The 20,773-nt window shown below is 36.7% G+C and overlaps 1 protein-coding gene across 4 annotated transcripts in view; it reads left to right on the forward strand.

Annotated features, from left to right (window-relative positions):
- Positions 1-20,773, forward strand: part of VPS13B (vacuolar protein sorting 13 homolog B) — a 1,042,333-nt gene that overhangs the window by 481,579 nt on the left and 539,981 nt on the right. For all 4 annotated transcript variants that reach the window (XM_071207936.1, XM_071207935.1, XM_058275777.1 and 1 more), the window contains one exon: positions 19,912-20,039. In XM_071207936.1, coding sequence (XP_071064037.1) covers positions 19,912-20,039 — 128 coding nt within the window. The remainder of the gene's footprint in view (positions 1-19,911; positions 20,040-20,773) is intronic.

Here is a 20,773-nt window from a genome sequence, read left to right on the forward strand (position 1 = left end):
TATCCTCTTATGAGCCTTTTTCTTTCTATGGAGTCAGTAGTAATATCCCCCCTCTCATTTCTGATTTTATTTACTTGCAACTTCTCTCATTTTTTTCTTTGTCAATTTAGCTAAGGCTTTGTCAATTTTATTGATCTTCTTGAAGAACCAACTTTTGGTTTTGTTTATCTCTATTTTCTTAAATTCTGCATTTAATTATTGCTGCCCAAATAGTTATTTCTTTCCTTCTGCTTGCTTTGGGAGTAGTTTGTTTTCTCTTTCTAGATTGTCCAGGTGTACAGTTAAGTACTCTCTTTTATCCTTTCTTCTTTTTTAATGTAGTTTACAGCAATAAATTTCCTTCCACTGCCTTCATCGTATCATGTAAGTTTTGAGATGTTGTGTTCTCGTTTTCATTTGTCTGGAGATATTTACTGATTTCTCTTTGAATGTCTTCTTTGACCGACTGTTTGTTTAATAGTGGTTGTTTTTTTTTTGATCTGCATATATTTTGAATTTTCCAGTTCTCTGCTTTATTGATTTTCAGCTTCATGAGAAAGTGCTTTGTGTAATTTCCATCATTTTAAATTTATTGAGACCTGTTAGACACAATGTGTGATTTATCCTGAAGAAAGATCCATGAGCACTTGAGAAGAATGTATATTCTGCTGTTTAGTGGTACAATGTTCTGTATATGCCCATTAGATCTAGTTTGCCTGTTTTTTTTTTTAAAGATTTATTTATTTCTCTCCCTTCACCCCCTGCCCCCACCCGGTTGTCTGTTCTCTGTGTCTATTTGCTGCGTTGTCTTCTTTGTCTGCTTCTTTTGTTGTCAGCGGCATGGGAATCTGTGTTTCTTTTTGTTGCATCATCTTGTTGTGTCAGCTCTCCATGTGTGCGGCACCATTCCTGGGCAGGCTGCACTTTCTTTCGCGCTGGGCGGCTCTCCTTACAGGGCGCACTCCTCGTGCGTGGGGCTCCCCTACACGGGGGACACCCCTGCGTGGCACGGCACTCCTTGCGCGCATCAGCACTGCATATGGGCCAGCTCCACATGGGTCAAAGAGGCCCTTGAACTGCGGACCTCCCATGTGGTAGACGGACGCCCTAACCGCTGGGCCAAGTCCGCCGCCAGGTTTATTTGTCTTATTATTCAAGTTTTCTGTTTCCTTATTGATCCTTAATCTGGATGTTCTAAATATTGATGAGAGTGGTATATTGAAGTGTCCAACTATTATTGTAGAGACCTCTATTTCTTCCTTCAGTTTTACCAGTGTTTACTTCATGTATTTTGGTTTATTTATGTGAATAAATATTTATGATTTTTATTTCTTTTTGGTGAATTGCCTCTTTTATTAATATATAATATCTTTCTCTTTCTCTTATAACAGTTTTCATCTAAAGTCCACTTGTCAAAGCTCTTTTCTGGTTACTGTTTGCATGGACTATCTTTTTCCCACCTTTCACTTTCAACCTATTTGTGTCCTTGTGTCTAAAATGAGTCTCTTGAAGACAGCATATAGATAGATCATATTTTTTGTATCTATTCTGCTAATCTTTGTTTAATCTATAACATTAGATAAATGTTATAGAGTTTAACATATAACTCTATATGTTTAATCAAAACATTATAGAGTTTAATCTATAACATTAAGTATTATTACTGTAAAGGCAGTACTTATTTCAACAATTTTATCCTTTAGCTTTTACCTGTCTTATTTTTGTCTCTCTTTTTTATCCTTTCAGTTACCTTTACTGATAATCTTCATTTCTCCACTCTACTCCAAGGCTCTCTCTCTCGTCTTTCCTTTCACCCTACAAAACTCCTTTTATTTTTACTGGTAGGGCAGGTCTCTTGTTGATGAACTCTCTCAGTTTCTGTTTATATGTGAATATTTTAAACTCTCCCTTATTTTTGAAGACCGTTTTGCCAGACAAAGAATTACTGTTCGGCAGTTTTTCTCTTTCAGAACCATTAATATATCATACCACTCCTTTCTCACCTCTATGATTTCTCATCAGAAATTAGCCTTGTATTTCTTTGCAAAGACCCCAAAATCATTTTTATGGCCATAAATAAGTAATATCTTCTTGTTCATAGCATACATGTATTTTGAGAGCAGAACAAGAGATCATAATAATACTTCTGAAATTATTCCACTTCTCACATTACAGTATCATTTTCTGAGTTACTCATCCATCTCCCTCTTTAGAATGTAAGATCTTCAAAGTCATAACCCCAATCATGTAAATATTTTTCCCCCAGGACTGTAGCACAAGTAGGCACTCAGTAATGCTTCTTGAATTGAACTAAGCAACTCTTCCATAGCTCAAGGTCTTAGAAGAGGCCAACATTTTTCTTTATCTCATTTTCACCTGTTTTCCTAGCAACACCAATTAATGGAAGAAGCTCAATATAATAAGATTCAGAAATCAGCATTTCTGTCTTTTTCCTGCTTGCTGAAACTCCTTAAATCATTCTAAGGTCTCCCAAAGGCTTGAGGAAATGGAGAATTAAGAGAGAGATGGTAGGGTTGTGAGTCCTTTTCTACTATATTCTTCAATCCAATATTTTTGTCTCATTCCATATTGATGTTCTTTGTTTCAATAAGACATTGTGAAATGGTGGTTAATGATGCAGGTATGTATGAAACCCCACTAATATGTGGTCTTATGGCAGCTATCCTTGTTGATAAATACGTTTGGACCATGGAGGACTGGCTATAATACTGGAAGAAGTGAATTCCAGCAGAGTCACCAGTTTCTTCATCATCTCTAAAATGGGATAATAACAGGACTTAATTCATAGGATTTTGTAGGAGTTAAACAATATTGCTTCTGGCAATATAAGCATGACTCTTATCACCTGTACCTTTGGACTCTGATAATGTATTGCATTAATTTTCCCCATGTGTGATTTTTGCTCAATAATATGATTTCTTAAATCCTCCTGGATGATCCAAATCTTATTCACTCAAGGCCTGTCTCAAGTCACATATCCTTGAATAAATCTTTTCAAATCTTTGATGCTATATTAACGGCTTCTTTCCCTAAATATCTTTGTCACTTACTCTCATTTTTATAAAGCTTACCACTTAAGTATTATGTTTTGTTTCTAATTAGAGCTTAAGGTTCAACAGAGTAAAAACCATATTTTACACAGCTGCACTTGCCATTTCTAGGGACAATATAGTCAGTCAGCATGATGTTTACTAATTGCCTGTTTGATTATCACAGTTGGGAATATAATTTAATTTGATTTGATTTAATTTTAAAATTGTTTATAATTTTATGTAGTAAAATGTACTAATCATTTCCTGCTATTTTTGTCTTTGTTGTTATCTTTAGTTCTTCCCCATTCTCTGATAATATAAATATTTGTCTTTTTCTTCCAGTAACTTTAGTTCATTAATGGCTTCATTTTTACTTTAGAAAAAATTGGAAACTAAATGCCCAACGGAGGAGAATGGTTAATACCATTAAAATCTTGTCATACTTTATTCTTTTTTTTTTTTCTTCCAGGTAAGCCAGTAAAAAGAATTTATTTGGGAAATGTGGGAAAGAACAGAGCTTACTGAGAAATGGGAGAGAAAGATGGAAATATACACCAAGATTTGGTGTGGGCTTTACTAGGTAGAGAGAGCCCATAGTTTATTCTTACAAATATTTTCTAGGTGAATATATGCTCAGTGAGAGCAGGGATTTTTGACTTTTTTTTTTTTTTTTGTCCTGCTGTTTCTCTAGTGTCTAGTAGAGTACCTTATACTTCAGATATTTATAAAATAGTTTTTGAATGAATGAATTTCTACTCTGTTGCAGATACTCTTCTGGATGCTAGAAATACAGAAAAAAAATGGCTCTGCACATGGAGCTTATATTTGAATGAGGGTAAATAGATGGTTTTATATATATATATATATACACACACACACACTTTGTCTATTATTAATTAAAGCTATGGAGGAAAATAATGCAGCGTAAGAGTAATATGGAGTTTCAGGGGAGTGAAGAGAATGGTCTTTTGCTATTTTACATTGGGTGACCAGTAAATATTTCATTAACGGGTAACCTGAGAGAAGTGAGGGAGTGAGCCATATAGAAAACTTGGAAAAAGCACAGCTGGAGCAACAACTATGAGGCTACAGCATATTGTGTGCTTTCAAGGAACATCAAAGAGGCTAGAGTGGAAGGAACACATTGGAAGGGAGATGGGAAGGGAAGTCATAAGGACAGCTCAGTAGCCAGATCCTGTGGGGCCTTATAAGCCATTTTAAGGACATTGACTAGTAAAAGGGAGTGAGATCAAATGCCATGGAAGGATTTTGAATAGAGGATGAGATGACCTTTCTTGGATTATAGAATCACCTGGCTGCTGTATTGATAATAGACTACAGGGAGGAAAGTATTGAAGAAGATGGAACCGTTGCCATATGGCTGCTGTTATAGTCTATGTCTGCAATCATGGTGACTCTGAACAGGGTAATATCATGAGAAGATGTGAGGGACAAATTAAGGATATATTTTGATGTAGAGCCAAAAAGATAATGCCAGTCATCTGAATGTGTGGTATCAGAGGAGGGGAGTGTCAGTTTTTGTGTTTTTTTCCTACCTGAGCCATTAGAAAGGTGGATTTACCTACTAACTGAGACTTGAAAGACTGTAAGAGGAAAAGTGTAGGAGACTCAAGAGTTTTACTTTGGCCATGGTAAGTTTGAAATATCTATTAAATATAATAATATTAAATATAATAATATTTATTATATTTAAGATGGAGTGTGGAGTAGGCAATTGATAAGTCATCTGGAGTTTAGGGGATAAATCCAACTATACTCTCGGAATTGTCATCCTAATTAGGGTACTTAATGGCATTATATTGATTGAGATAATTTTTGAAGAGAGTATTTTTAGAGAAGATAAATGGTCTAAGGACTGAATTTTGGACATTTTGATATTTAGGGGTGTGGGAAATGAAGAACCAGAAAGTAAACTGAAAAAAAGTGGCCAGTGAGGTAGGAGGGAAACCAAAAGACAGTGGTTATCCAGAAACAAGTGAAAAAATCATTTCAAGAAATTGGAAGGGATCAAGATTCTTTTAATAGATTCTAATAGCCAGTATTATCCAGTGGTTTTAAAACCAGTCAGAAAATCTATGACTTAACACAAAAGAATTTATATGTTGTTCAATTAAAGCCCACCCTGGTCTTCACAGTGGCTCTGCCAAGCAATGACTCAGGCATTTTCCATTTAGTCATTCTGCTGAGCCTTTGGACTTCTTATCACACCTTAAATTAGTAGAATAAAAAAATGATACCTAGGTTTCTTGATTGTGCAGTCATTCTTCGAGGAAACTTTTATTTAAATTTGTTTATCACACTGGTATCTGAAATTTTACTTCGAAAGATTTTTTAAAATTTTAATTCCTTCCACATGTGTATGTAAGTTCCATAAAGACTGTGCCTATGTTTGTTTTGTTCGCCATAAAATTCCCAGTTCCTAACACAGATCTTAGAAAATTGTAGGTTCCCTGTAATTTTGTTAAGTGATTTTTTTTTGCATGTTGAAATTATGGCATATTTTAATTTTCTCTCTCTCTTACCCTCCCTTACTCCCTTCATTTCTTCTTTTTCCCTACCTTTCCTGCCTCCCTCCCCCTAAAAGATTTCTCTCCAGTTAATATACATTAGTCTTATAATAAAAGTGTTTTAAAAATATATAGCATACAAAAGCAAGAGTATATATTAAGCCCATGAACAAGTTAACACTTAGTACCCTAAGTGTATCATGAAATCTTTGTGAAGAAGTTATGAAATGTGATATTACATATCATACTTATATCATATTCTGGTTTATCTTCTAAGGGATTTATCATTCTTCTTTAAGTCCTTGCTCAGAAACCTAGAAAGTATACCTTTTAAAATAGCCTGGTATTCATCACTCAGGCTCAAACTTTCTAAAAACTTGTATTTAAAACAACTCTATTGCCTAGCCTGAGGTCCTACTTATAGTCCATTTCTCTCTTTCCCAAACTTGCTACTCATATTCTTTATCTTTTAGGAAGCCTCAATTTCCTTTATGGGCTCTTTTTGATACTTACCTTCTCTGTTTGTCTGTGACTGTTTAAAGCTTGCTGCCTCTGTGGGGGTAATCTACAATTTGAGTTTTTAAGTCTTATTCTCAAGAGGTTTTAAAATTTAATTTAAAAAATTTTCTTTCTGGGTAATTCACCTGTGGTTAATTAGCTGCCCTTGGCATAATGTTGCTTTCTTTTGTTTTTAATTATTTTTTTAAGATTTATTTTATTTATTCATTTCTCCCCACTCCCTTGTTTGTGCTTGCTGTCTGTTCGTCTTTCTGTTAGGAGGCACTGGAAACCAAACCTCCATGTGGGAGAAAGGTGCCCAATTACTTGAGCCACCTCTGCTCCCTGCTTTATTTTGCCTCTCATTGTCTTTTCCTCCTTGTGTCTCTTGTTGTGTCATCTTGTGTCAGCTCACTGTGCCAGCCCATCATGTCAACTCGCTGTATTCCTCATCTTCTTTAGGAGGCATCAGGAACCGAACCCAGGCCCTCCCATGTGATAGACAGCTCAATTGCTTGAGCCACATCTGCTTCCCCATAATGTTTTTTTTTTAAATTTATTTCTCCCCCCCCATTGTCTGCTCTCTGTGTCCATTCACTGTGTGTTCTTCTGTGTCCACTTGCATTCTTGTCACTGGCACCAGAAATCTGTTTTTCTTTGTTGCGTCATCTTGCTGCATCAGCTCACCGTGTGTGCGGTGCCACTCCTGGGCAGGCTGCGCTTTTTTCGCATGGGGCGGCTCTCCTTACATGCACAGTCCTTGCGCATCAGACTCCCCTATGCGGGGGACACCCCTGTGTGGCATGGCACTCCTTGCGTGCATCAGCACTGCACATGGGCCAGCTCACCACACGGGCCAAGAGGCCCTGGGTTTAAACCCTGGACCTCCTATATGGTAGGTGGATGCTCTATCAGTTGAGCCAAATCTGCTCCCCCCCCTACATAATGTTTTGTACCATAGCTGAAGAGCTTAATTTTCCATGAATATAAAGGAAAGAAAGATTGGCATACTTTCCTTCTCAATGATTATTTAAAATTTCAAATAAAATTAAATCATAAATCATAGATATAAATTTACTTCACACAAAATATATTATTTTAACAAAAAGTCAAATGATATGCTATCAGGAAAAGATTTTTGAAAGGTGCACTTATGACTTTCTCATTTTCAAAACGTATTGATTGATTGATTCAACCAATATTTACTGAGTAAAGCACTATACCAGGTGCTACATGAAATAAAGGGAAGATGATTATCCTTTCAGTGAAATGAATACTGTCTTGCTGTATGAAGTATGCTGAATTCATTTCATAATCATATAAATTGAATGTTAGAAGTCTTATATTTGAAAGAATAATTGCTATAGGAAATTTCTTTATTTTTCTCCTATTAGAAGTCAGCCGTACCTTATTGAATAAATATTAAGCATGACCTTCTTTAGTGAAAATGCCTCTTTCTTCAAGACTTTTACACATCAAATGATAAAATCCTGAAACAGAAAAGGCTTAATTCTGAGAAGCATTTACTGTGAGAACTGAGTTATTACAGCTGAGCAAATGTTTTTTGACACTATGATATCATGAAGTGATCTTGTTATTGTGATTATATTGAACTTCCATAGCATAAACCATTTGGTATCGATTGTCAATATTTGGTGCCATTTGTTTATACATATTATTGGATACTTAGAGTTACCATTTAACCATTGACATCATTACCCAAATCCTCAAAATTGGAACAGAGGTTTTTGACATACTGACTTTGAATAATTGTTACCAGGTTCTGATTCAACTTTAAGAAGGAAAAGGAATGTTCTGATATAAATCATTTATTGAAATGTAGAGGCAAAAAATATTGTCATTAAATTATATGGCGTGTAGTTTCTAGATTTATGCTTTTTCAGCCAATATTATCTAATTGCAGATACATTATTTAATATGTATATGAAGATTATTTCTCATTGGAAGGAAAAGATTAGTAGGTGGTAAAACCCAGAATGTGTTTTCCATATCCAACTATTTACCACTGCCATTTATTTTTATGCCATACTGCTGTGCTCTACTATTGCTTTTGGAAAGACAAGCATTCAAATATTTAATATTATACCATGAAGAATTAAATATAATGTACATAATGATGTCAGCATTCTGGGAGATTTTTTTTAAAAGGAAACTTTCCTTTTTATTATTTCCATAACTAAATTTTTTTTCCATTAAAAGATTACATGAGTAATCTTGAGAAGGTACACTATACTCCAGAAGAACTGTATTATTTTTCCAATCTATATAGACAGAAATCAGGGGAATATATATGGGAAGGGATATTAAGGTGTGGGATAATGGTGGAAGGAACGTAAAGTTGGATCAGGCTAATTATATTGACATGGGCTCACTAAGCATTGATTCTTGATTCACTGTTATAGCTTGAGGGATTAGAAAGGGCTATTCCAGTTTATTCCGGTGGTTGGCTGAAATGTGGATCAAAAAATGACCTATATTACTTGAGGTCAAAATACCAGAACAGCTGTGGTATAATGTAATGAGGGGATCTAAAGGCTTAGCGATATTGGAATGTTAAAGTGGACTTAATCATGTAAGACCTGCTCACCCACCCCAGAAATTTCCAGAAGATGTACCTTTCAGCAGGATTGTGAAGAATAAATTTGAGAAACTAACCCCATCTTCTCTGAAGAGCTCTTTCGTGGTCGCTCTTCTCTATACATTAGTTATTACTGTGGGACTGCTGTAACTGAACTTTGATCTTCAAACGAAAGGGAGATAATCAGATCCTGGGTTGGCAGAAGCCAAGTGGCAGCACTTTATCACCTAAGACAATGTGGTTGTGGCTACTGCAATGAAAGGCAGACTCAAAGCAGCAATCAAAATAGTCTGACTTACAGAGATCTATGATGTGGGCTAGTCAATCGTGTGGTACCTAGAAGTAAAATAGATGGATAGTCTACTGAGTTCTTACTTGATCTGTGTAAACAGAAGAGTTCTAGGTCAAGTAGAAAAAAGTCTAACTTGAATTACAAAAACAGAGTCCCAGCCCCTTAATCAATTTCCAGACTTGAGGCAATCAATATACAGATCCAGAGCTCCTTGGGGAAGAACCCTGTTACATGGCCAAAAATTTATACTGTTAATCTTTCCCCCAGCCTTCCCCAAAGAGATCTATAGTCTTTTATCAGAGTAAGCGTGCTTTGGGGAAATGGAAATGATCAGATATTTCAGGGATTATTAGACACATACTCCAAATATGGGTTTATCTTCCTAGAACACAATGTTTCTGCAAAAACTATCACCCATGGACTTACAGAATGCCGTATCCATCATCATGATATTCCACAGAGTGTTTTCTGATCAAGCAACTTACTTCAGAGCAGATGAATTGCAGGAATGGGCATGTGCTCATGGAATTCTTTGGTCTTTGTTTCTTATCATCCTGAAGCAGCTGGATTGATAGAAAGGTAGAGTGACTTTTTGAAGACACAATTATGGCACCAACTAGATGGCAATACCTTGCGGGGCTGGAGCAGTGTTCTTCAGGAGCTGTGTATGTTCTAAATCAGCATCCACTATTTGGTGCTGTTTCTCCCATAGCCAGTTTTCATAGGGCCTAGAATCAAGGAGTGAAAATGGGAGTGGTGGCACTTACTATTGTCTCTAGTGATCCGCTAGAAAAATTTCTGCTTCCTGTCCCTGCAACCTTAAGCTCTGCTGGTATACAGGTCTTAGTTCCAAAAGGAGGAGTGCTTCCACCAGGACCCACAACAGTGATTTCAAATTCAACTGGAAGTTAAGACTGCCACCTGGCTACTTTGATTCCTGGTGCCTCTGAATCAACAGAAAAGGGAATTACTGTATTGACTGGGGAATTGAGTTCAGCTTCTACACAGTGGAGGTAAAGAAGAATTTGCCTGGAAAACAGGAGATCCCCTTGGGCATCTCTTGTACTACCTGTGATTACAGTCAATGGAAAACTGCAACAACCCAATACAATCAGGACTATCAATGACCCAGAAATTTCATGAATGAAGGTTTGGGTCACCCCACTAGGCAAAGAACCACAGCCAGCGGAGGTGCTTGCTGAGGATAAAGGGAATTTGGAATGGGTAGTGGAAGAAGATAGTTGTATATACAAGTTAGGATGACATGACCAGTTTCAAAAATGAGGACTGTATTAATTAGGAATATTACTTCCTTGGTTTAAGTATGTTTGTTTATAAAACAAGTATCTTTGTTTGCTTCCATATCTTATCCCCTTATAATATGATGTAAATTGTGTTACTTTCATATAATAGTATTTAGCTTATAGAATATCAGATTTAAGAGTGAATATTACCTAAGGATCTGCATCCTATTCTCAGGAGAGTTAGTGGATTTCCGGTTGTACACAGTATAATTGAATAATGCTAGGTGGAAATATGACTGTTATTGTTTTCAGTTGGGGATTAAGTATGGTTTAAAGGCATGTATATGGCTGCCAAATTGACAAGGGGTAGACTGTGATGGTTAAGTTCTTGTGTCACCTTGATCAGGTTTTAGTGTCCATTTTTTTTGGTCAAGCAAGTTTTTGTTAATGTGAGGACATTTGGTGGAGTCAAATCATCAGTAAGTTTATTGCCTCTATGGCTGGTTACGTCTACAAATCAGCTGAGATTGCCTTCAGCAATGAGAGAAGTCTCCAATCAGTTGAAGTCTTTAAAAAGGAAATGATGATTTCAGCACTTAGAAGAGAGAATTTCCATGTCTACTTCAACCAATCAGCCTCTCTTTGGGTATTCATCGAAAACCTTGATTGGAGTTCCTAGCTTGTGGCCTACCTATGAAATTTGGATTTGTGCATCCTCATAGTCACATGAGACAATTATAAAAATCTCATGATATTTAAAAATATCTCCTGTCCTTTCTTTTTCCCTAGAGAACACTTACTAATGTAGAAATGATTGTTATTATTTTAATCAATCAAATTTGGATCTAAATCACCTTATTTATTTATGTATTTATTTTTAAAGATTTATTTATTTATTTAATTTTCCCTCCCCCCTTCCCTGGTTGTCTGTTCTCTGTGTCCATTCGCTGCGTCTTGTTTCTTTGTCCGCTTCTGTTGTCGTCAGCGGCACGGGAAGTGTGGGCGGCGCCATTCCTGGGCAGGCTGCCCTTTCCTTCACGCTGGGCGGCTCTCCTTACGGGTGTACTCCTTGTGCGTGGGGCTCCCCTACGCGGGGGACACCCCTGGGTGGCAGGGCACTCCTTGCGCGCATCAGCACTGCACATCGGCCAGCAGCTGCACATGGGTCAAGGAGGCCTGGGATTTGAACCGCGGACCTCCCATGTGGTAGACGAACGCCCTAACCTCTGGGCCAAGTCTGTTTTCCCCTTTATTTATTGTTTAAAACAAAAGTATAATAGATATATTTGAAATCACACTACCACTTAAAGCAGGGGTTCTTAACAAGGGGTCTGTAAGCTTGAATTGAAATTCAAAAAATACATTTTTCTTATGGGGGCATGTTGGTGCAGGGGTGATATATTTATTAAATAATACTCAGTATAGTGTGGACTTAGTAAGGTGTCCCTGCTTTTCTCCAGACTGGCAAAGGGAGTCTGTGGAACAAAAAAGGTTAAGAATCTCTGACTTAAAGGTAGGTTTTATATTCCTTCAATGGGAATAAGCAAATCTGTTTCCTGCTCTGTCTGTGGCACCAAACAGATCCTTAGCAGAAATATGATACATTTATTATTATATAGTTGATAGAACTAGAGGTCACTGCACAGATTTGACTAACAGAAGCCAAAGCACAGCACAGTAGTTAAATGCATGAACTTCGGAGCCAGGCTGCCTAGGTCACAGTCCTGTTTTTCCACTTACCAGCTGGATTTAGGATAATTTACTTAATCTCTCTGTGTCCAATCTGCTCATCTGAAAGTGGTAATAATAACAATAGTATGAATAACAGCATGTTTCTTGTGGGGTTGAAGTTTAAGTGGGTTAATATTTGTAAAGTATCTACATCAGTGACTGACACACAGGAGTGTTATAGAGGTTTTTGTGTTTTTTTTTTTTTAATAGAGGTTTTGGTTAAATAAAATATGGATCAAGATTGGCAGAGTATTATAAATTATACCTGTATAATTTACCTAACTATAGAAGATAGTGTCTTTTTTTACATAGTTTTCCTATTATCTTTTAGAAAATACAATGTATGGAAATTAAGTGTATTCAAAATAGTGTACTTTTACACTTCCAATAGCCAGATTATATTATTTCATGAAAACATTTTTAGCATTCTGTTTTCCATAACTATTTGAACAGCACTTTTAAGCCACATGTGAATCTTCAGAGCTCTAGTTTTTTTTATGTTTTATCATTATATAACAGTATTCACAATAACCATGTGGCTGTTGTGTTTAGTGGTGACTGGCAATATTGCTTCACAATCAGGTATTAGTGTGAAAACTGCTTGATAATATGTTTTAGATGGATTTATTTTCAAATTGTAATTATGATATTTATATAATACTAATATTCTGTACTATTTGTGTCTTAATTTCTTAAGACTGCTATAACAAAGTACCACAAACTAGATGACTTAAGCAACAGAAATTTATTCTCTCACATTTCTGAAGGCTAGGACCAAAATCAAGATACCAGCAGGGCAATCCTTCATTTGGAACCTGCCAGAGAAATCTGTCATTGCATTTTAGCTTCTAATGTTTGCTGGCGGTTCTTGGACATTCTTTGGCTTATAGATGCATCACTTCAATCACTACCCCATCTGTGCATCTCATGTGGTCTTTTACCTGGTGTTTGTCTGTGTTTATGTCCAAATTTCCCTCTTCTAATAAGGATATAAGTCATATTGGATTAGGGCTCACCCTAATACAGTTGGCCTCCTCTTTATTAATCACATCTTCAAAGATGCCGTTACCAAATAAGTTCACATTCATGGGACCAGGGTTAAGACTTGAACATGTCTTATTGGGACACATGGTTCAACCCATAACAATAGGTTTCAAAAATTTGACCTTAACCAACTTTTGTGGAGTCTTTTGTAATTCATTGTTTCAAGGAGTTTCTAAATTTGGTCTACGTTTAAAGCCAGTCACCAGCGGCGGACTTGGCCCGGTGATTAGGGCGTCCGTCTACCACACGGGAGGACTGCGGTTCAAACCCTGGGCCTCCTTGACCCGTGTGGAGCTGGCCCATGCGCAGTGCTGATGTGCGCAAGGAGTGCCCTGCCATGCAGGGCTGTCCCCCGTGTAGGAGTGCGCCCTGTAAAGAGAGCCGCCCAGCGCAAAAGAAAGTGCAGCCTGCCCAGGAATGGCGCTGCACACACGGAGAGCTGACGCAACAAGATGACGCAACAAAAAAGAAACACAGGTTCCTGTGCAGCTGACAACAGCAGAAGCAGATGAAGAAGACGACGCAGCAAATAGACACAGAGAACAGACAACTGGGGTGGCGGGGGGGAGGGGAGAGGAATAAATAAATCTTGAAAAAAAAAAGGAAACTTTAAAAAAACAAATGAGTCAGAAAATGCCTCTTTGAAAAAATAAATAAATAAAGCCAGTTACCTTAATTGGTAGGATTTTATAGTTAGTTTAGGTAATTTGTTTTTGTCTCATAACTACTGAAATACAAAAGAAAATCAGTGAGGTAAAAATAAGTACAAGAAGTGTTGTGGCTCAATCAGTTGGGCTCCCATCTACGTATGGGAGGTTCTCCTTGTGAAGGCAAGTTGGACTGCGCCCCACAGAGAGCTGATGGCCTATGCACCGCTGAGAGCTGATGGCCTGTGCGCGGCAGAGAGTTGGCACAGCAAGATGACGCAGGAAAGGGAGACAAGCAGATATAGAAAAAACGTGCAGCGAATGGGCACAGAGAAGAGAGAGCAGAAAAGAAAGGAACAAGTTGCAGGGGGGGGAATAAATAAATAAATACAATCTTAAAAAGAAAGTACAAACTAAGTTAGCATGTGTTTTATTTTAATTAAAATAGGCAATTCATTCTTGTAAAACATTTAGTTAATTATGAGATATACAGAGTGAAGAGTTAATTACCCCATCTTATATTTCATCAATTTCATTTTGCCCTCCCCAGAGATAACCTCTGTCAAAGGTTTGCTTTTTATTCTTTTGTAAATTTTTTTTAATCTATGGGTAGATAAATATATACTTGAACTTACACACTTTTAAAAACATATTTTGATTATACTTTGCATATTTTTTTCATTTCACAAGATAACAAAAATAGGCTTTTCACCATACCTTTAACTGCATCTTATTTTAAAATGATTGAATTATACTTTATATTGCCAGTTTTCAGAAATTAGTTTCTTTTTTGATGAACAAAGAAATTGTTTTGGATTTGCTTTCTCCCATTACGCTCCCACCCTCCTTCCATCCTTCCCTTCTTTCATTCCTTCCTCCTTTTCTTCCTTCCTTTCTTCTTTTCCTTCTTTTTTGCTACTACCAATACAACTCTTGATGTTGAACATCTTTTGTACATTGTGTATGCCTTTGCATATTTTTTTAAATTACCAGAACATAGATTCTTAGAAATGGAATTATTTTGTAGAAGAATATGCATATGTAAATTATGAGAGATAAAATTTGCCTCCTGTGGCATTTCCAGTCTATAGACATACCTATTTATATTCATGATATACAAAATGTTTTCATAAATTGCTTTAACATTAATAAATTTTGTAAGCATGCAAATTAACTCCTTAAAATGTTTGCCAGTGTGACTAGTAAAAAGGGTATCTGCCTATTGCCTTAATTTTTATTTCTCTGTTAGTAAGGCTGAATGTTTTAATAACTTCATTAGTTAAATTATATATAAATTTGTTAATTATTTTATTTTCCACTCTTAATAGATTTTTATCAATTTGCCACCTTGGTGTCTTCATTTTCATGTCTAATGGCAAGCTCGACTTGATATGTCCAACACTGAGTTTCTTTTTCCCTCAAATCTCCTCCATCTGCAGCTCTATTCTTGTGGTTGTTGAAAAGTAAAGTCTTGTAGTAATCCTTACAACTCTTTTCTCTCTTACTGTACATCTAATTATCAGTAATGCTGTTGGATATATCTTTGAAGTGGATACAGAGTTTCACCACTTTTTAAAAAATAAAATTTTATTGAAGTATGTCATTCATACTGAACATACATATGCAATAAATGTATAATAAAATTTGTGAATTTACAAAACAAAAGTACATGTCATCATAAAAGGTTCCCATACATCTCCCACTTGCATTGTTGTGAAACATTTGTTACAAACTATGAAAGAACATCGTCAAAATATTACTACTAACTATAGCCTACAGCTTATGTTGGTGTATTTCCCCCCAACCCACCTAATTATTAACACCTTATGTTAGTATTATATATTTGTTATTGTTCAGGAGAAAACGTTCTCGTATTTGTCTTATTAACCAGAATCCATCATCTACCACTGGATTCCCTGTGTTATACAATCCATACTTTGTATAATCCAATCACAGTGAACACTAAGTCAGTGGCTCTCATTTTCATCACAGAGTTCAGCTGTCATCACCTCTGTCAATTACTTCAAAAGGAAAAAATCCCATAACCCCTTATACCATCCTATTGTCCCTTAGTATTGAAAATATATTTTCTTGCCTTTGCTCCAAAATATCACAATATTACTCTTAACCAGCGTCCATAAGTTACTTAGTTGTGATTTTCCACTTTATGTCACCATATTCTTAGCACTTTGTGAAAGAAGAACATTCTTACATTATTAACCACAATCGTCATCCACCACCAATATCACTGTTGTACATATCCTAGATTATTCTCTAATTTCTGTTCATTCGACCTTTACTTCCACATGTTGCCCCTTTCAGCCAGTCAATTTATAAATCAGCAGTCTTAGTTATACTTATTATAATGTTACTCTCAACTCTATTCATTCCCACAGTTTTACAGTTAACCTTATTAATAACACTACATACATTAAGCATAATCTCCCATTCTCAACCCATTTCTATATCCTAGGAACCTATAGTCTGGAGTATTTCTCTGTGAGTTTACTCATTGTATTTAGTTCATATTAATGAGACCATACAACATTTGTCCTTTTGTGTCTGGCTTATTTCACTCAACATAATATTCTCTAGGTTCATTCATGTTATCGTATATATCCCAATTACATTTTTTCTTACAGCCAAATAGTGTTCCGTTATGTGTTTATACCACATTTGTTTATTCATTCATTGGTTGATGGACACTTGGGCTGGTTCCATATTTTAGCAACTGTGAATAATGCTGCTATGAACATTGGTGTGCAAGTGTTTGTGCCCTTGCTTTCAGTTCTTTGGAATATATTTCTAGTCACGGGATTGCTGGATCATACAGCAGTTCTATATTCAGCTTTTTGAGATACTGCCAAATTTCTTCCACAGAGGCTGCATCATTCTACATTCCCACCAACAGTGAAGGAGTGTTCCTGTTTTTCCACGTTCTTTCCAGTACTTGTAGTTTTCTGTTTTGTTAATAATGGCCATTCTATAAGGTGTGAAATGGTATCCTATTGTAGTTTTGATCTGCATTTCCCTAATAGCTAGTGATAACGAGCATTTTCTCATGTGCTTTTTGGCCATTTTTATATCCTTTTTGGAGAAATGTCTTTTCAAGTCTTTTGTCCTTTTTTTAAGTGGGTTCTTTGTCTTTTTGTCATTGAGTTATATGATCTCTTTTTTGTAACATAGATATCAAACCCTTACCGAATATGTGGTTTCCAAATATTTTCTCCTATTGAATAGGCTGTCATTTACTTTCTTGACAAAGTCCTTTGAAAAACAGAAGTGTTTAATTTTAGGGAGGTTTCCATTTTTCTGTTTTTTTCTTTTGTTACTTGTGCTTTGGATGTAAAGTTTAAGAAACTACTGCCTACAACAAGATCTTTTTATTTTTAAAGATTTATTTTTTATTTCTCTTCCCTTCCCCTCACCCCCCCCCCCCCCGTTGTCTCCTCTCTTTGTCCATTCACTGTGTGTTCTTCTGTGTCTGCTTGCATTCTTGTCAGCAGCATGGAGAATCTGTGTCTCTTTTTGTTGCATCATCTTGCTGCGTCAGCCCTTCATGTGTGCGGTGCCACTCCTGGGCAGGCTGTGCTTTTTTCACACGGGGCAGCTCTCCTTGCGGGGGTGCACTCCTTGCATGTGGGCCTCCCCTACGTGGGGGGCACCCCTGTGTGACATGGCACTCCTTGTGCGTATCAGCACTGTGTGTGGGCCAGCTCACTACATGGGTCAGGAGGCCCTGGGTTTGAGCCCTGGGCCCCTATTTGGTAGGCAGACGATATATCAGTTGAGCCAAATATGCTTCCCTGTAACAAAATCTTGAAGATGTTTTCCTACATTTTTCTCTAGTAGTTTTATGGCTGTCTCTCTCTCTTAGTTTTTTTCAGGGAGGTATCTGGGATTGAACCCAGGATCTCGTATATGGGAAGCAGATGATCAACCACTTGAGCTACATTTGCTGCCTGGCTGTTGCTTTTATATTTACGTCCTTGATCCATTTTGACTTAATTTCTGTATAAGGTATGAGAGAGAGGTTCTCTTTCTTTCTTCAATTTCTTCAATAGATTATTCTGGCCTAGCTCAAAGGACTTGACAGCCTTTTCAAAATTCACTTGACCAAAATGGCATTTCACCACTTTTTACCATCTTCATTGCTGTCACCATCATCTTTTGCTTGGATGATAGCCATAGTCTCATAGCATGTATTTTTGCACAGCATCCAGAGACATCTTTTTCCAAAACAAATACAATAATGTCACAACTGTGTTCAGAATCACTTATCATTTATAAGCTCTCTCAAAATAAAAGCCATTATCCTGGGAAGCGGCTGTGGTTCAAACCATTGGGCTCCTATCTACCATATGGGAGGCCCTAGGTTCGCATCCCAGGGCCTCCTTGTGAAGGCAAGTTGGCCTGCACCCACAGAGAGCTGACAGCCCTCACCTGCAGAGAACTGGCACAGCAAGATGAGCTAACAAAGGGAGACAAGCAGACACAGAAGAATGTGCAGCAAATGGACACAGAAAGCAGACAGCAAGCAATCTGCAAGGAGGAGGGAGGGGAAGAAACTTGGGGGAAAAAAGCAAATATCCTTATCATGGCTTACATAGACTCTATATGATCTGGTCCCTATCTTTGGCTCTAACTTTATCTCCTACTTGTCTCAACCATGTTTACTCTGCTATAGCCATCCTTGCTTCTATACTGTTGTTTAAAAATTCCAACCACACTCCTAAACTGGGCTTTTGCCTGAGTTGTTCTATCTATCTAGAAGCTTTGCCTCCAGATATCTCCATAGATATCTCCTGTATTAGTCAGGGTTCTCTAGGGAAACAGAATAAACAAAACATATCTGTCAATATTATGTGATTCTATGAGTCTCTCATGCAGCCATGGGGTGCACAAGTCCAGGTTCGGCAGGCAGCCTGCAACCAGGGGCTGTAATGAAAGTCCAACGAAGGTTATTGTTGAGTTCTGGGCAGTTGGCTGTCCAAAGACAAGCAGGGAAATTCTCTCTCAATGCTGGAATCACTTCCCCTTTTAAGACATTCAACTCGGTGGCAGACTTGGCCCAGTGGTTAGGGCATCCGTGTACCACATGGGAGGTCCACGGTTCAAACCCTGGGCCTCCTTGACCCGTGTGGAGCTGGCCCATGCGCAGTGCTGATGCTCACAAGGAGTGCCCTGCCACACAGGGGTGTCCCCGCGTAGGGGAGCCCCACATGCAAGGAGTGTGCCCGGAAGGAGAGCCACCCAGCGCAAAAGAAAGTGTAGCCTGCCCAGGAATGGCACAACACACACGGAGAAATGACACAACAAAATGACGAAACAGAAAAAGAAACACAGATTCCCGTACCGCTGACAACAACAGAAGCAGACAAAGAAGACGCAGCAAATAGACAGAGAACAGACAACCAGGATGGGGGGGGAGGGGAGAGAAATAAATAAATAAATCTTAAAAAAAAAAAAGACATTCAACTGATTGGTTAAGCGTCCCTCTTGCTGGTGGCAATTTACCTAATTGATGTAATTATAATCAGCTGTCTATGATTTACCACTTTACCACAGTAAAGTCAATGGTGACTAAAGACCCTAAATGCTCTTGTATTACAGTTAGCCCAGTGCTTGCTTGACCAGACAACTGGGCACAATTACCTGGCTGAGTTGACACAATATGCCAACCATCACATCTCCCAATCCTGCTTTCTTTACAAACTTTTAAAAAAATTCTAATATGCACTTTGTACTAGCCTATGGGAATGTAAGTTTGAGAAAGAGAAGTTCTATGCCCATGCCCTTAATGTACTTAAAATCTAGTATAAATATAAATATAGGAACTAAGATGGGAGGAGAGAGGAAGTGTGAGCAGATATAGCAGTTGCTCATCATCACATTTCAGATGAGCACATATGGTAACACTTGTTTGGGAGAATATCCTAAGATCATTGAATTTAATTTCTTAAATGTTCAGAAAAGCAAAATCTGATTTATTTTATACTGCTTAAAATGTACATAAAATAATATGTATAAATTATATGTTCACATTGATATATATAAAACATATATCTGCTTAGATAGAATAGTTATATTTTGCTATAAATTATTATTGTTTAATTTATGAAATTTTACATTATAAAATATGTTGAAATTCTGTCATTTACTTTGGATGAAAATAGATCTGCCTTTCATGGAATCATAGACCCCTTTTGATTTGCTATCAGAATCAATTTTAGTAATTGAGAGATTCTGAGACCCTAAGGTATATTTCTTTAAAATAAAGTTATTCTTTTGTTTAGAATCCCGTCCATTGTCAGTTCCTGTGAAAGCCATGCTGAATATATCTGAAGGCTCCAGAAGTCCAGAAGAAAGAATGAAAGAATTTATTGGAATACTATGGAATGCAGTAAAGAGTCTCACAATGCAGGTAAAAAAAGTTAGGAATATTATGGCTTTAATTTTTGTGATCCTTTTTAATATTCAGCATAAATGGGTAACCTTTTCTTACAGGAAATACTCTTATGTGCTATCTCATTTCCATAATTTAGTTGAAAATGATTGGTGTGCTTTTCATATTATATACAAAACACATACTGTATATTCCCTCAATTTAAAAAGAATTGGTTCATTCTTCCTTTAGGCAATATTTAAAAGATTTTAAATGCTTAATGTTCACATCATATTTTATCTCAATGCTGAGATAAAAACTAAGTTGATATTAAGTTACCATTAGAGGGATAGCTGATTAATTTCCCTACATAATTCCAAATTAAATATGAAGTCATCACTATTTGCTTATTACTTTTTAATGCAATTTTTAATTTAATTTTTTTAATTAGAGAAGTTTTGGGTTTACAAAAATTCATGTAAGAAATAGAGTTCTCATATACACCTCTCTATTATTAACACTTTGCATTATTGTAACTTTTACAGTTGATGGAGGAACATTATAATTTACATTCAGGTATATATTTTTTCCTCAGTTATCACCCTATTGTTAACACTTTGTATTAGTTTGGTGCATTTGTTACAATTCATGAAAGAGTATTTTTATCATTGTATTTTTAACTATAGTCCCTCATTTATAACAGGGTTCACCATATCATATAGTCCTATGTTTTATCTTTTGATTTTATTCTAGTAGCCTATATATAACCTAAA

The sequence above is a fragment of the Dasypus novemcinctus genome, chromosome 14 (genome assembly GCF_030445035.2).
Source record: "Dasypus novemcinctus isolate mDasNov1 chromosome 14, mDasNov1.1.hap2, whole genome shotgun sequence".
In the NCBI taxonomy this organism is placed as follows: Eukaryota; Metazoa; Chordata; class Mammalia; order Cingulata; family Dasypodidae; genus Dasypus; species Dasypus novemcinctus.